The 14,235-nt window shown below is 42.7% G+C and overlaps 1 protein-coding gene across 7 annotated transcripts in view; it reads left to right on the top strand.

The window, feature by feature from the left end:
* Window positions 1–14,235, top strand: part of VPS13B (vacuolar protein sorting 13 homolog B) — a 729,531-nt gene that overhangs the window by 373,396 nt on the left and 341,900 nt on the right. For all 7 annotated transcript variants that reach the window (XM_069957347.1, XM_069957346.1, XM_069957349.1 and 4 more), the window contains exon 23: window positions 10,592–10,826. In XM_069957347.1, the coding sequence (XP_069813448.1) occupies window positions 10,592–10,826 (235 nt within the window). The remainder of the gene's footprint in view (window positions 1–10,591; window positions 10,827–14,235) is intronic.

The following is a 14,235-nucleotide window of genomic DNA, read 5'->3' as shown; positions in this document are numbered from 1 at the left end:
TGATAACATGTTGCATGTTCGCTGCGTTTACACGTACGATTATCGTTAGAATTCGATCGTTATCGCGCAAATTCGCACGATAATCGTTACGTGTAAACGCACCTTTAAAAAGTGAGATAAAAAAGCACTGTAGTAGGTAAAATATTAGATGTAGAGGCTGGAATGCAGATTAGTGGGCCAACAATTCCCTCAGTGGGTCCAGTACACAATAAGAAGATCTGACAGCATGCAGTAGTACAAAAAAAAAATCGTCAAATCTTTTAGGTAGCCTATTACATACAAGCAACTGTTTGACTCATCATGGTCTTTGTCAGGTATCTGTGTGACATAGATCCTCATGGGTTGGAATTTTGCTTGTATGTACCTGGTGCTTGATGTTAAGGATACACAGTGAAGTAAACTGTATGTAACAAAGGCCTCTTTCAAGAAATTAGTTTCAGGTAAGTAATATAATGGTGATGTAAGAGGAAGTACTAAAGATAGTTGCCTGAAGTCTACTATAGGCCCTTGAGCCCATCATGGCTTTCCCAATTGACATGTCTATAAAACCTGGTTCACAGAGAGCAACTATGCACAGATTATATGTGACCTCTTCCTAATGAACCAGAAAATGATTGTGGATGTCAGAGGAACAAACCTTGAAACCTTTACACAGTGACTAATTCTAGCTGGTTCTAAAAAAAAAAAAAAAAAAAAAGTAAATGCATTACATCTGGAACAATACGTGGTCCAGGATAAATAAAGTACGTCCTGCAACCTTGGATCAATAAACTACTTATCAAAGGCATAATTAACTTCAACGCATTACTCAAATAGCACTAGCATCAGATACAAACAGAGACTTTGCGAAACAATATATTTATTTTTTCAAAATTCCACTATTTTCCTGCAATGAATTCTTGTCAGGTTCTCTAAGCGAGAGACCACAGAATTGTTTAACTGTGGATTCATATTTAGATTGTGTGTGCCAGGTTTTCCCTTTATTTAAAATGAGGGATACCATGTAGACGGGAAGATTGCACTCTCTCTTCTTTTTTCTGTTCCTAGTATCAGTACTGTGTTTTGTAGCTACAAGAAAATGCTCTGGCATGTGACTTCTGAATTAAATGCCTGTATATAGGGGATTTATTGTGTGACGTTCTTCTCGTATTCGAGCGGCATTCACTATTCATGTGCAATGTTTATAGAGTGATAATTGACTGTTAATTATAGCATTGGCTTTATTGAAGAGCTTTCTCAGGCAAGGTAAAAAGTTGAGGAGGCTTATTGGAATTGGACTGCTATTTTGCCTATAGCTGGCAAAATAAAAGGTTATGGGAGAGCTGGTATGGTAGGTTTTAAGCTTTTTTTTTTTTTTTTTTTTTTTTTTTTTTAAATGTTTTTGCTATCCTCAATAATAGCTGCTGACATCTTGAAGGATTGACTCCCAGAACAGAGATGTGTAGAATAAGACTACATTCACAGGCCCATAGTGCAGGCCACAGACCCCACTATGAATGTTCATATGTAGCGCTCCATGCTTTAGGGAGCACTACGTTGGCACATTATTAGCATAGCTATCTGTGTTGCAAATGAATGGTCCGCATTACAGCAGTTCCTATTTTTTGCAGCATGGATCGCGGCCCCGTACGGATGTATGAATGGGACCAGTGCATTGGTCCTATGTCGTGTCTGCAGTTGCAGACAGGACAAGGGACATGTGAATGTGGCCTAAGTCCCAGAGGTGCAAACAGGTAGATAGGTGAGAAGATGATCTTGTGGGGAGCAGAGAATACAGATATTCTCAATACATACTCCTAAAACATATTTATTAGATTTATTGTCTTCCTATTATTTGGATCTAGTGTATCCAATAAGATGAGATGGTAGACCCTAGTACAGCGTAATTGCTCTAAAATGTTGCGAAATGTAATGTGAAATGTGATGCAAAATATAGTTATTCCCTATTTTTCTTGATTGTGATAGCAATTGTGTTACCTTTAATTAAAAAGAAAACCTTGTGAACTAAAAAGTGACATCATAGATACATGAATCTGGATATGCTGAATGAGGCACAAATTTAGACTGTTCTCTGGCGAAAACACGTTGTTTTGGGTGCTTTAGGTTACCATTGTAAGAACATTTTACTTTGGGCATAGTCTTCCAGTATAAGGTTAGCATGTTAGTGCCCGAGTTTGAGTGTACACCACTCTCTTTGATGTCAATACCAATTTTTTGGACAGGTGCCCAGAGTCATTTATTGGTTCTGTTAGCGCTTTGTGTTTAGTTATGGGAATATGTTCTTGACTCGTGTATATTAAAATGTTTTAGAACCTGGCAATTCCTCCAAATAGCGAACATCTTGACAAACCAGTTTTCCAGCTTAGCTCTGAATCTCGTGTTGTGGAAGGAAGTGGAAGCCACAATCTTATAGGGGATCTCGACCACAATTACAAGCCAAGAAACAAAGTTAAAATTCTGTAACCTCAAAAACATCTTGAAACCAGTTATGTGATGCATAAGTGCAGATACTAGTGTTTTAAAAAGGCAGCTACTAGTCTGCACGAGGAGCTCTCAATGTGAAAGTATGGGGAAGAATCTTCTTTCTTTCTTGTATATGGACAGTCTGTGAGTCTTCTATTGCTGTCATCCTTAGGCTAAGTTCACAGATTCAGTTCAATAACAGTAAACTGAGCCAGCAGGTCCCCTGCACCCAAGTTACTAGTATAGCCCCAGTGACCCTATTGACTTTAATATAGTCAGTCAAGTTTCTGGCATGATATATGGTTATTTTACAAAATTTTACTAAAAATACTACATTTCTTTTCTTGTCCAGTTTGAAAAAAAATTGATAAGGCCCTTAGAAACATGTGTTGTACGTTCCTTTGTTATTTCTCCTTGAAATGTACTGGTAAATTATTTATTCATGCATTTCTTATAGGAATAACTAGAGGCCTAAGAAATTATGTTCTGGAATTATTATTTCATAGAAAATACAAGTATTTACTAAACGACAGGTCAAGAGTGGTAAAAAGCCTCTTTAAAGCCAAAGTACTGCTAGGTGCATCGCTTTTTTCCCCTCACATGAACAGACCAGCATCAGTGCGGGGATGCTGGTGCCTCGTTTGGTGGCGGTCTATTTTTGAGCACCACCTGGCATGAAGCACTGGGGGTTGGCCGTCCCCCAATATGGGAAAAAAAACCCTCCCCTCTGTGACTCTGCTCCATTAGAATCAATGAAGCTGCGTCACTGGGAGAAGGGAGATCGCCACACTGCGGGCTTGCCCCCAGTGCCTCAAGCCGGGCTGGTGCTTGGAAATAAGCAGACGCCATGCGCGGGACCTGAACGGCGGCTCTAAAAAAAAGGACCGTGCCGGCATCCCCGTGCCATCTGGGGTCTGTTCATACCTTGTGGTGCAGTCGCTTTAAAGAATTGGTACACCTACAGGTGCATTTATTCAGTTGTATCATTTTCCGATGACAGATCCACTGTACGGTTTTAGTGTGAATGCAGAAGTATGAGGCTGTGTTCACACATGTTGGAGTTTCTTTGCCGTACTGTTGTGGTACTGCTGTGTCTCAGGGAAATGATGCATTACTGCAATTAAAAAAATAAGGTACTGCAAATAAATGATGCAGTGCCGTAATGTAACTGAAATGTGTAAACCCAGCCTCAGTGTACCAGTAAAGGGATACCATGTTATTCTCTGAAGAGACACAATCATTATATAGTTTCTTCAGGTTCTTATGGTCTTACATTTTCTAGCACCTAAGCAGCAGTCCATTGTATTCCAAGGTGTAGATTGCAGTAGCTGGGATCAGCCTGATCTAGAGCTAATGAACTGCAAACAAAAGAGGATTTTGTCACCTGACCTGCCAACACACTTCCAAGAGCAGTCATATTTTCTTGGATGAACTTGTGGAAAGGTGGATAGATTTTTCATTACGCACATATTGCTGTTACTTCTGGATCTGGTTTACAGAGCAGACATGTTCATGGTTAAGAACATGAAATAAAAACATATTAAAACATCTTTTTTATGCAGCATTTGAGTTGATTCCAGTGATCTTTTTCATTAAACTAGGAAATAGAAATAGTTCTCAATCCGCTAGCTTTACCTACTCAAATCCTGAAATCTCATTTTGTTATGTACAGTCTTATTGCCCTTTGACCATATAGTATTGAAAAAACAATATGCTGTATTCCTGATCATTGTCCTCTAGGTTAAAAATTGCTACAGTTAGCGGTAAGTTTCGTCAGCTTTTATTTTAGGTGATTAAAGTTAAACATCCTAAAGCTAGTGGAGTTGTATCTTTCAGATTTATGTTAAAGGAGACCTGTCACCCCCTGTGCCGGGGATACAGGCTCCCGACCCCCGTTACAGCCCCCTATACTCATCTGATCCTACCGGGTCCCGCTTTTGGATCCGGTCGGGTCACGGAGATATCAGCTCCCGAAGCCCGGCGCGCGCGCTGACAGGAGAGTCTGATGCCCATAGAGAATGAAGGAGGGGGCTGTAACGGGGGGTCGGGAGCCTGTCACCCCGGCACGGGGGGTGACAGGTCCTCTTTAATACAATGTGCCTTGGTATACTTCATGGTATACTTTTTTTTTTTTTTTAGTGAAGGTAACTAAGTAGATTAGAATGTAGAGCAAAATTGTTAGATTCATTTTATTTTTTATTATAAAGTATATGATTTTTTTTTAAGCATGTAGTCCTGAACACTTTCATAATCTGGTCATTGAATGTGCCCAGTTTTTAAGGTAATATTTACTCTTTCATGACTTTTTTGCCCTAAAAAGTGTTTTTGTTTTTATAGGATCTATAGAGTTTTCTTTTTTATTTGGATTGAATTTTTAGGGTTCTAGAGAAAAATAGTATAGTACCGTGTTAGCCAGAAAAATCTTGCTTGTAACATTCCTAAAATGTTGTGCTGTTTCTTTAAGACATTCATTTGTAAAATTGTCTGACGAAGGGATCTTTTGAATCCCGAAAGCTCACAATTATAACAAATTTTAATTGGCCAATAAAGGTATGACTCCTAAAATAATTTAACCCCTTCGTGCTGCAGCTAGTTTGGGCCTTAATGACCAGGCTAATTTTTCAAAATCTGACCTGTCTCACTTTATGCTCTTATAGCTCAGTGATGCTTTAACGTATGCTAGCGATTCTGAGATTGTTTTTTCGTGACATATGGCACTTTATGTTAGTGGCAAAATTTGGTCACTATTTTGTGTGTTTTTTTTGTGAAAAACATCAAAATATCATGAAAAATTGAAAAAATTTGCATTTTATGAACTTTGAAATTCTCTGCTTCTAAAAAAAGAAAGTCGTAGCACATAAATTAGTTACTAAGTCACATTACCAATATGTCTTCTTTATTCTGGCATAATTTGGTAAACATATTTTACTTTTTTAGGGTGTTATGGGGCTTAGAAATGTATCAGCAAATTATCACATTTTCGTGAAACTGATTTTTTTAGGGACCAGTTCTTTTTTTAAATGGATATAGAAGTCTCGTATCCTGAAAACCCCCATAAGTGACCCCATTTTGGAAACTACACACCTTAAAGAATTAATCTAGGGGTATAATGAGCATTTTAACCCTACAGGGGCTGGAGGAAAGTATTCACAATTAGGCAGTAAAAAAATTGAAAATTTTAATTTTCCAATAATATATACGTTTAGATTAAAGTTTCTCATTTTCAAAAGGAATATGAGACAAAAAGCACGCCAAAATTTGTAATGCAGGTTCTCTTGAGTACAACGGTACCCCATATGTGGGCGTAAACCACTGTATGGGCACACAGCAGGGCGCAGAAGGAAGGGAGCGCCAATTAGCTTTTCCAATGCAAATTTTGCTGAAGAAGTTTCTGAGCGCCAGGTGCGTTTGCAGTGCCCCTGTAGTGTCAGCAGAGAGAAAACCCCCCATAAGTCACCCCATTTTGGAAAGTACACCCCTCAAAGAATTCATCTTGGTGTGTGGTGACCATTTTGACCCCACAGGTATTACAGGAAAGTATTCAAAAGAAGACAGTAAAAATGAAAAACTCGAATTCTTCCAATAATATGTTCGTTTAGTTTGAAATTTCTCAATTTCACGAGGAACAAGAGGAAAAAAGTACCCCATAATTTGTAACGCAGGTTCTCCTGAGTACAATGGTACCCCATATGTGGGCATAAACCACTGCATGGGCACACAGGAGGGCTCAGAAGGGAAGGAGCGCCAATTAGCTTTTTCAATGCAGATTTTGCTGCAGAAGTTTCCGAGCGACAGGTGCGTTTGCAGTGCCCCTGTAGTGCCAGCGGAGTAAAATCTCGCCATAAGTCACTCCATTTTGGAAAGTGCACCCCTCAAAGTATTCATCTTGGTGTGTGGTGACCATTTTGACCCCACAGGTATTAGAGGAAAGTATTCAAAAGTAGACAGTAAAAATGAAAAACTCAAATTTTTCCAATATTATGTTCTTTTAGTTTGAAATTTCTCAATTTTTTTAGGAACAAGAGGAAAAAAGTACCCCAAAATTTGTAACGCAGGTTCTCCTAAGTGAAAAGGTACCTCATATGTGGGCATAAACCACTGCATGGGCACACAGGAGGGCTCAGAAGGAAAGGAGCGCCAATTAGCTTTTTCAATGCAGATTTTGCTGAAGAAGTTTCTGAGCGCCAGGTGCGTTTGCAGAGCCCCTGTAGTGTCCGCAGAGTAAAATCTCCCAATAAGTCACCCCATTTTAGAAAGTGCACCCCTCAAAGAATTTATTTTGGGGTGTGGTGAGCATTTTGACCCCACAGGTGTTTGAGGAAAGTATTCAAAAGTAGACAGTAAAAATGAAAAACTCGATTTTTTCCAATAATATGTTCCTTTAGTTTGAAATTTCTCAATTTCTCGAGGAACAGGAGAGAAATGTCACCCCAATATATGTAAAGCAGGTTCTCCTGAGTAGAACGGTACCCCATATGTGGGCATAAACCACTGCATGGGCACACAGCCGGGCTCAGAAGGGAAGGAGCGCCAATTTGCATTTTCAGTGCAGATTTTTCTGAAGAAGTTTCTGAGCGCCAGGTGCGTTTGCAGAGCCCCTGTAGTGTCAGCAGAATAGATTCCCCCCAAAAGTCACCCCATTTTGGAAAGTGCACCCCTCAAAGAATTCATCTTGGGGTGTGGTGACCATTTTTACCCCACAGGTATTAGAGGAAAGTATTCAAAATTGGCCAGTAAAAATGAAAAACTCTAATTTTTCCAATAATATGTTAATTTAGTTTGAAATTTCTCAATTTGACGAGGAACAGGAGAGAAAACGTACCCCAAAATCTGTAACGCAGGTTCTCCTGAGTACAACGGTACCCCATATGTGGGCATAAACCACTGTATGGGCACACAGCAGGGCTCAGAAGGGAAGGAGCGCCAATTTACAGGAGCAAAATTGCAGCTAGTAATGGTTATTAGAATAGCGCAGTTACTAAAATAGAATAAAAAAAAATGAGATTACAGGTAATGTGGGGTGGTTACGGGCAACCAGGGGTGGTTATGGGCAACCTGAGGTGGTTACAGGTAATCTGGGGTGGTTACGGACAACATGGGGTGGTCACGGGCAACCTGCTGTGGTTACGGCAACCTGGGGTGGTTACAGGCAACGTGGGGTGGTTACGGGCAACGAGGGGTGGTTATGGGCAACGTGTGGTGGTCACGGGCAACCTGCTGTGGTTACAGGCAACGTGGGCTGGTTACAGGCAACGTGGGCTGGTTACAGGCAACGTGGGCTGGTTACAGGCAACGTGGGCTGGTTACGGGCAACGTGGGCTGGTTACGGGCAACCTGCAGTGCTTACAGACAATCTGGGATGGTTACAGGAAACGTGGGGTGGTTACGGGCAACCTGCAGTGCTTACAGACAATCTGGGGTGGTTACGGGCAACGTGGGGTGGTTACGGGCAACCTGCAGTGCTTACAGACAATCTGGGATGGTTACGGGCAACGTGGGGTGGTTACGGGCAACCTGCAGTGCTTACTGACAATCTGGTGTGCTTACGGGCAACGTGGGGTGGTTACGGGCAATGTGGGGTGGTTACGGATAAACTGAAGTTCTTATAGGCAATCTGGGGTGGATACCTGTTATCTGGCATGGGCACCGCAATCTGGAGGGGGTCATTGGCAATTTGGGGTGGTCAGAGGCGCCGTGGCGTGGTCAGAGGCGACGTGCGGTGGTCAGAGGCGACGTGCGGTGGTCAGAGGCGACGTGCGGTGGTCAGAGGCGACGTGCGGTGGTCAGAGGCGACGTGCGGTGGTCAGAGGCGACGTGCGGTGGTCAGAGGCGACGTGCGGTGGTCAGAGGCGACGTGCGGTGGTCAGAGGCGACGTGCGGTGGTCAGAGGCGACGTGCGTTGGTCAGAGGCGACGTGCGTTGGTCAGAGGCGACGTGCGTTGGTCAGAGGCGACGTGCGTTGGTCAGAGGCGACGTGCGTTGGTCAGAGGCGACGTGCGGTGGTCAGAGGCGACGTGCGGTGGTCAGAGGCGACGTGCGGTGGTCAGAGGCGACGTGCGATGGTCAGAGGCATCGTGGCGTGGTCAGAGGCATCGTGGCGTGGTCAGAGGCAACGCGCGGTGGTTACGTGCAATCTGGGGGGGGGGGTTACATGTAATCTGGCATGATTACGGGGAACCTGGGGGGTTATGTGCAACCTGGAAGGGTTACAGACAATCTGGGATTGTTACTGATAAACTGAAGTGCTTATAGGTAATCTGGGGTGGGTACATGTAATTTGGGGTGGTTACGGGCAATCGGGAGGGGGTCACTGGCAATTTGTGGTGGTTACGGGCAACGTGCGGTGGTTACGGGCAACGTGCGGTGGTTACGGGCAACGTGCGGTGGTTACGGGCAACGTGCGGTGGTTACGGGCAACGTGCGGTGGTTACGGGCAACGTGCGGTGGTTACGGGCAACGTGCGGTGGTTACGGGTAATCTGGGGAGGGGTAATTTGGGAGTAAACTGCAATTATTACTATAATAAAAAGTGTGTGTTTTATTTTTTTGTATGTTTGTCACTTTTTGTACTTTACATATTCATTTTCACTGTATTACTATGATTACTGTGATATTTTCTATCTCAGTAATCATAGTTCAGTGACAGAGACCAAATTGGTCTCTGTCACTTTAAATTTTCAGAGTTGGCTGGTTGTGAAGCGCATGCGCACTTCATAACCAGCCAGGACGTCGAGGAGGAAGGAGCTCCGTGGATCCGGTGAGTATATGGGGAAGGGGGGGTGACTGGGGGACGGGGGTGACAGGGGGGGTGGGGGGCGACTTGGGGGGTGGGGGGACATCACTTTTTATCCCCTGTCACCAATCATTCATGGTGACAGGGGATAAAAAGTGCCTGGAGCACATGGCACAAGCGATCAGCGGTATATAGTATATACCGCTGATCGCTTGTACCGGGACCAAACAGGGGGGTCCCCGATGACTGCCCCATGCTCTCCGCTACCTCCGGTGGCGGAGAGCATGGGGCTTTCATTCATTTTAACTTTTACATCGCTGTGAACCGACATTAGTCGGTTCACAGCGATGGCGGTGGCCATCTTGGAAATGATGGCCGCCGGGGGAGGGGGGTTAGTTATTGGGGCACTAGGGGGGGCTGATCTGAGGTCTGGGGGACAGTTATTTCATCTCCCCCCGCCGTAGATTCACGGCGGGGGGAGATGAAAGGCGGCGGCGGCATCGGTAATCTCCTTTACCGACTGTCGCCGCTATAACGTTAATAGCGGCGATCGTCGGTAAGGGGGGGGGGGGGGGCCGGGACGGACCTCACACACTGCCCCAACCCCTCAGCTACCTCCGGTAGCCGGGGGGATGGGGTGGGGGCCGTCCCGGCCCCGCAGCCTTATTCTCTGCCATCGCCGTAAAAAGCTGATGGCAGCAGAATAAGGACCATTAGTGACCGCCGTAGAAAGCCGTATCGGCGGTCACTAAGGGGTTAATCTAAAGTTTTTACGACAACATAGAGTTCTAAAGGAAATTGGAAAAAAGATTTTCCAAAATTTTCTGTGTAGTTTAACCTTTTGTTAGTATTTTTATCCTTGATTCCTGAGTGCTAGGTGGGAGGTGCAACTGGTGTCAGCGTGGTGCGGTGGCAGCCTTATTGTAGGTTGTAGCCTATTCTAAAGAGAGAGCTTTTAAAGTTGCTTCTGAAGGTTGTGATGGTGCCTGAGGGCCCTATTACACAGAGCGATAATTGGCAAAATTGGGCCGATTATCACTCTGTGTATTAGAGACAACTATCAGCTGATAAAACAATCATCGGCTGATCGTTGGTTTAGGTTTGGACTTAAAATAGGAATGCACGACCAACGGCTGACAATTGCCAAAACACCTGATACCTTACCTCTCCCCACTCCCGGTTTTCTCTCCTGTGCTTCACAGCTTCCCGGTCCCGGCGGTAGCAGCGCCTGTGATTTAAATTAGTTGTCTGTAAAATGCAAGTAGGAGAAAAAAATAAAATAAAATATATATATATACATAGAGAATATTTTTCCAGTCCCTCAAATAACATTTGCACCAATGTTTTTGTTTTCTGGCACATTTCCATAGTTTTTTTTCTTTTCATCTTTGTGTAGGTGGAGATCCAAACATGCTGTGTCTTTTTCCCGAATGACAGTCTGCCATCTCCAAGCACCATTGTATCAAATGACATTCCGGGAACTGTGAGAAGTTGGTACCATGGGCAGACGTCCATGCCAGGAACTCTTGTTATCTGCTTGCCTAATATTAAAATAATGAGTGCTGGTCATAAACACATCGAACCTATTCAAGAGATTCCATTTGTGGTGCCAAGACCTATAGTGGAAGAAGGTAAAGTAAATTTCATTTCACTATTTCTTAATAATTCTCTTCATTAAATATTCGCTGAACTCTTAAATGTCCTATTGATCTTTAGTTTTTTTTTCCATTTTCTTTTAATATTTGGATGGCTAATGTTACATTAAATAATGGCAAACTTTTGGGATCCATTTGACCCATTTTATCCAAGTTATAATTGAGCCTCAAAGCATAATAGAAAGAGAGCGAGTAAAAGTTAGCAATCGCTTATTATATAATGTATAACATGAAATATTATGGTATGGCAGGTGTTAAACGTTTTCTGGACTGTATCCCTTTCTTTGCATCTTAACCATAAAAAAAATCTTGTTTCCATTTGGAGCTACATTTACCATTAAGGTGTTGGAAGAGGATAAAGCTGACGTATAACAGTATGGCATCTCCACCCAGTGTATATGGAGAGGTGCCCTGGGAAACCAACAGCAGGTTAGATGACTTTAATCTGCTGTTATGTTCTCATAAGGCAAGGGAAACTGAGGATGAAGTGGCGTTTTCTGTAAATATAAATTGATCTGCTTAGCCTGCCTGCCCTTTTGCTTTGCAGTGTGCTCTTCACTGCAGTACGCCTAATAAATATTCATGAGGAGGAGCAAGCCAGCAGGGCAAATCGGTGCACTATGGGTTGTAATCTCCCCAGTACATCAAATAGCCTAAATTGCATATTGAATTAAGTGAAGATTTACCAAACGTGACAAAGGAGAAGCCCGGCAAAAATTTTCATTAAAGTATTGTATTGTCCCCCCCGAAGTTATACAAATCCCCAATATTCACTTATTACGGGAAATGCTTATAAAGTGCTTTTTTTCCCTGCACTTACTACTGCATCAAGGCTTCACTTCCTGGATAAAATGGGGATGTCACTTCCTGGATAACATGGTGATGTCACAACCCGACTCCCAGAGTTGTGCGGCTGTGGCTGCTGGAGAGGATGATGGCAGAGGGATGCTCAGTGTCCCTCCAGTGCCCTTTGTCCCTCAGTGTCCCCCTGCCATCATCCTCTCCAGCAGCCACAGCCCGCACAGCTCTGGGAGTCGTGTTGTGACATCACCATGTTATCCAGGAAGTGACATCACCATGTTATCCAGGAAGTGACATCACCATGTTATCCAGGAAGTGACATCACCATGTTATCCAGGAAGTGAAGCCTTGATGCAGTATTAAGTGCAGGGAAAAAAGGACTTTATAAGCATTTCCTGTAATAAGTGTATATTTAGTGATTTGTATAACTATTAGGGGGCAATACAATACTTTAATACAAATTTTCACCAGACTTCTCCTTTAAGGAAGAAGGTAAGAAAAGCACTGTGGGAACATAACAGCAGGTTAGAGTCTTCTACCCTGCTGTTAGTTTCCCTTTAACCATAACAAATAAAAGCAGAAATTGTATAATAAAACTGGTTATTACAGGGTCACATCAGGAACATTTTCAGAAAATAGCAGCCAAATGGTGGTGGGTGAGAGGTAGATATTCCACCACCATTTATTTGACTTCCATTTTATTTTTCCTCCTATGAGTAGAAATCTGAAAGGAGAGACTATCCTTCTAAAGCATAAGCATTACGGCTCAGCAGCGATACGAGCCCATGTCAAACATCGAGATTCGGGATTACTGCTAAAACTATTTAAGTGAGGTGTCTGCGCTGGGCCCGGCGCGGTTTACATCACCAGGCTCTTTTTATACATACTCTTTTACTTTTTGTTTTTTATTCCATTTTTTATGTTGACTCTTTTATTAGATATGAATTTTATTAATTTTTCTATGCATTTAGATTGCTATTGTATATGAATTTGAGCAATAAATGTTGTCATTAAGCTATATAGGTGTACAATTACCATCTTAGTAACATAATACCATTTTAGCAACATATCGCCCACTTTTGGAGAGCCTACTATATTGGTATATTAATGGTCTTACATGCCAATATATGATATTGTACTTGGTTTGTGCTGCAGCTCCATAGTTAGCGTCAACACAAATTGCTGTGCTGTGATGATGTTTTTCCTCCAATACAGTACATACCTCTTCACTGACACACTTACTGCTCATGTTTATTAAGGCTGACATTTCTTACACCTGTCTGGCACTGCTGGAGAATGGGTTGCTCTAACTTTGTTCCAAGATGCATGCTATAGCATTCATTTTTCTAAAGGTGGTAGACCTACCAACACCCAGTAAACCATTCCCACTTTTCGGTTTAATTAAAAAAAAGAAAATCAGATTTTTTTTGCACAAATTCAACATGCCAACTGGCATATATTTGTTGGTGGAAGAGCCATATTGATCAGATATTGATGGCCTATCCTTTAGTAGTGTAGCAGAATGTATGCACATTGTTATATTTGCTGTAGATTTCTTCAGCTAGCTGTTACTTTGGGGGTGTACGATGCTTTCTAACATATAAAATTGTCTTTTTACAACATATATACAGTGAGTCCAAGAAGTGTTTGATCCCTTGCTGATTTTCTTTGTTTGCCCACTAATAAAGACACTATCCTTCAGCACTTTTAATGGTAGATATATTCTAACATGGAGACACAGAATATCAAGAAAAAAATCCAGAATATAATTTTAAAGAATATATTTTAATTAATTTGTATTTCAATGAGGAAAATAAGTATTTGATCCCTCTTGCCAAACACACTCAATACTTAGTGGCAAAGCCTTTGTTTGCAAGCACAGCGGTGAGACGTTTGTTGTAGTTAACCACAAGTTTAGCACACACACCAGGGGGAATTTTGGCCCACTCTTCTTTGCAGATTCTCTCTAAATCGTGAAGGTTGGTGGGCTGTCGCTTGGCAACTCTGACCTTCAGCTCCCTCCATAGATTTTCGATCGGATTGAGGTCTGGCGACTGGCTGGGCCACTCCATGACCTTAATGTGTTTTTTCTTGAGCCAATCCTTTGTTGCCTTTGCTGTATGTTTAGGGTCGTTATCATGTTGGAAGACCCAACCACGGCCCATTTTCAGAACCCTGGCAGAGGGGAGGAGGTTGTCCCTCAGGATTGTGCGGTACATGGCTCCATCCATCTTCCCAGTGATGCGGTGAAGTAGCCCTGTACCCTTGGCAGAGAAACACCCCCAAAAACATTATGCTTCCACCTCCATGCTTGACGATGGGCACAGTGTTCTTAGGGTCATAGGCAGCATTTTTCTTCCTCCACACATGGCGGGTGGAGTTGAGGCCAAAAAGTTCAATTTTGGTCTCATCTGACCACAAAATCTTCTCCCAATAACTTGGTTCATCTTTCAAATGATCATTGGCATATTTGAGGCGCGCCTCTGCTCTCTTCAGCAGGGGTACCTTTCGGGCACTGCAGGATGTGATTCCATTGTTGCGCAAAGCGTTGCCAATTGTTTCCTTGCAAACTGTGGTCCCAGCT

This window comes from Dendropsophus ebraccatus, chromosome 2 (assembly GCF_027789765.1).
Source record: "Dendropsophus ebraccatus isolate aDenEbr1 chromosome 2, aDenEbr1.pat, whole genome shotgun sequence".
Classification (NCBI taxonomy): domain Eukaryota; kingdom Metazoa; phylum Chordata; class Amphibia; order Anura; family Hylidae; genus Dendropsophus; species Dendropsophus ebraccatus.
The sequence above is the reverse complement of the archived record's forward strand: the minus strand, read 5'-3'. Positions and strand labels throughout refer to the sequence as shown.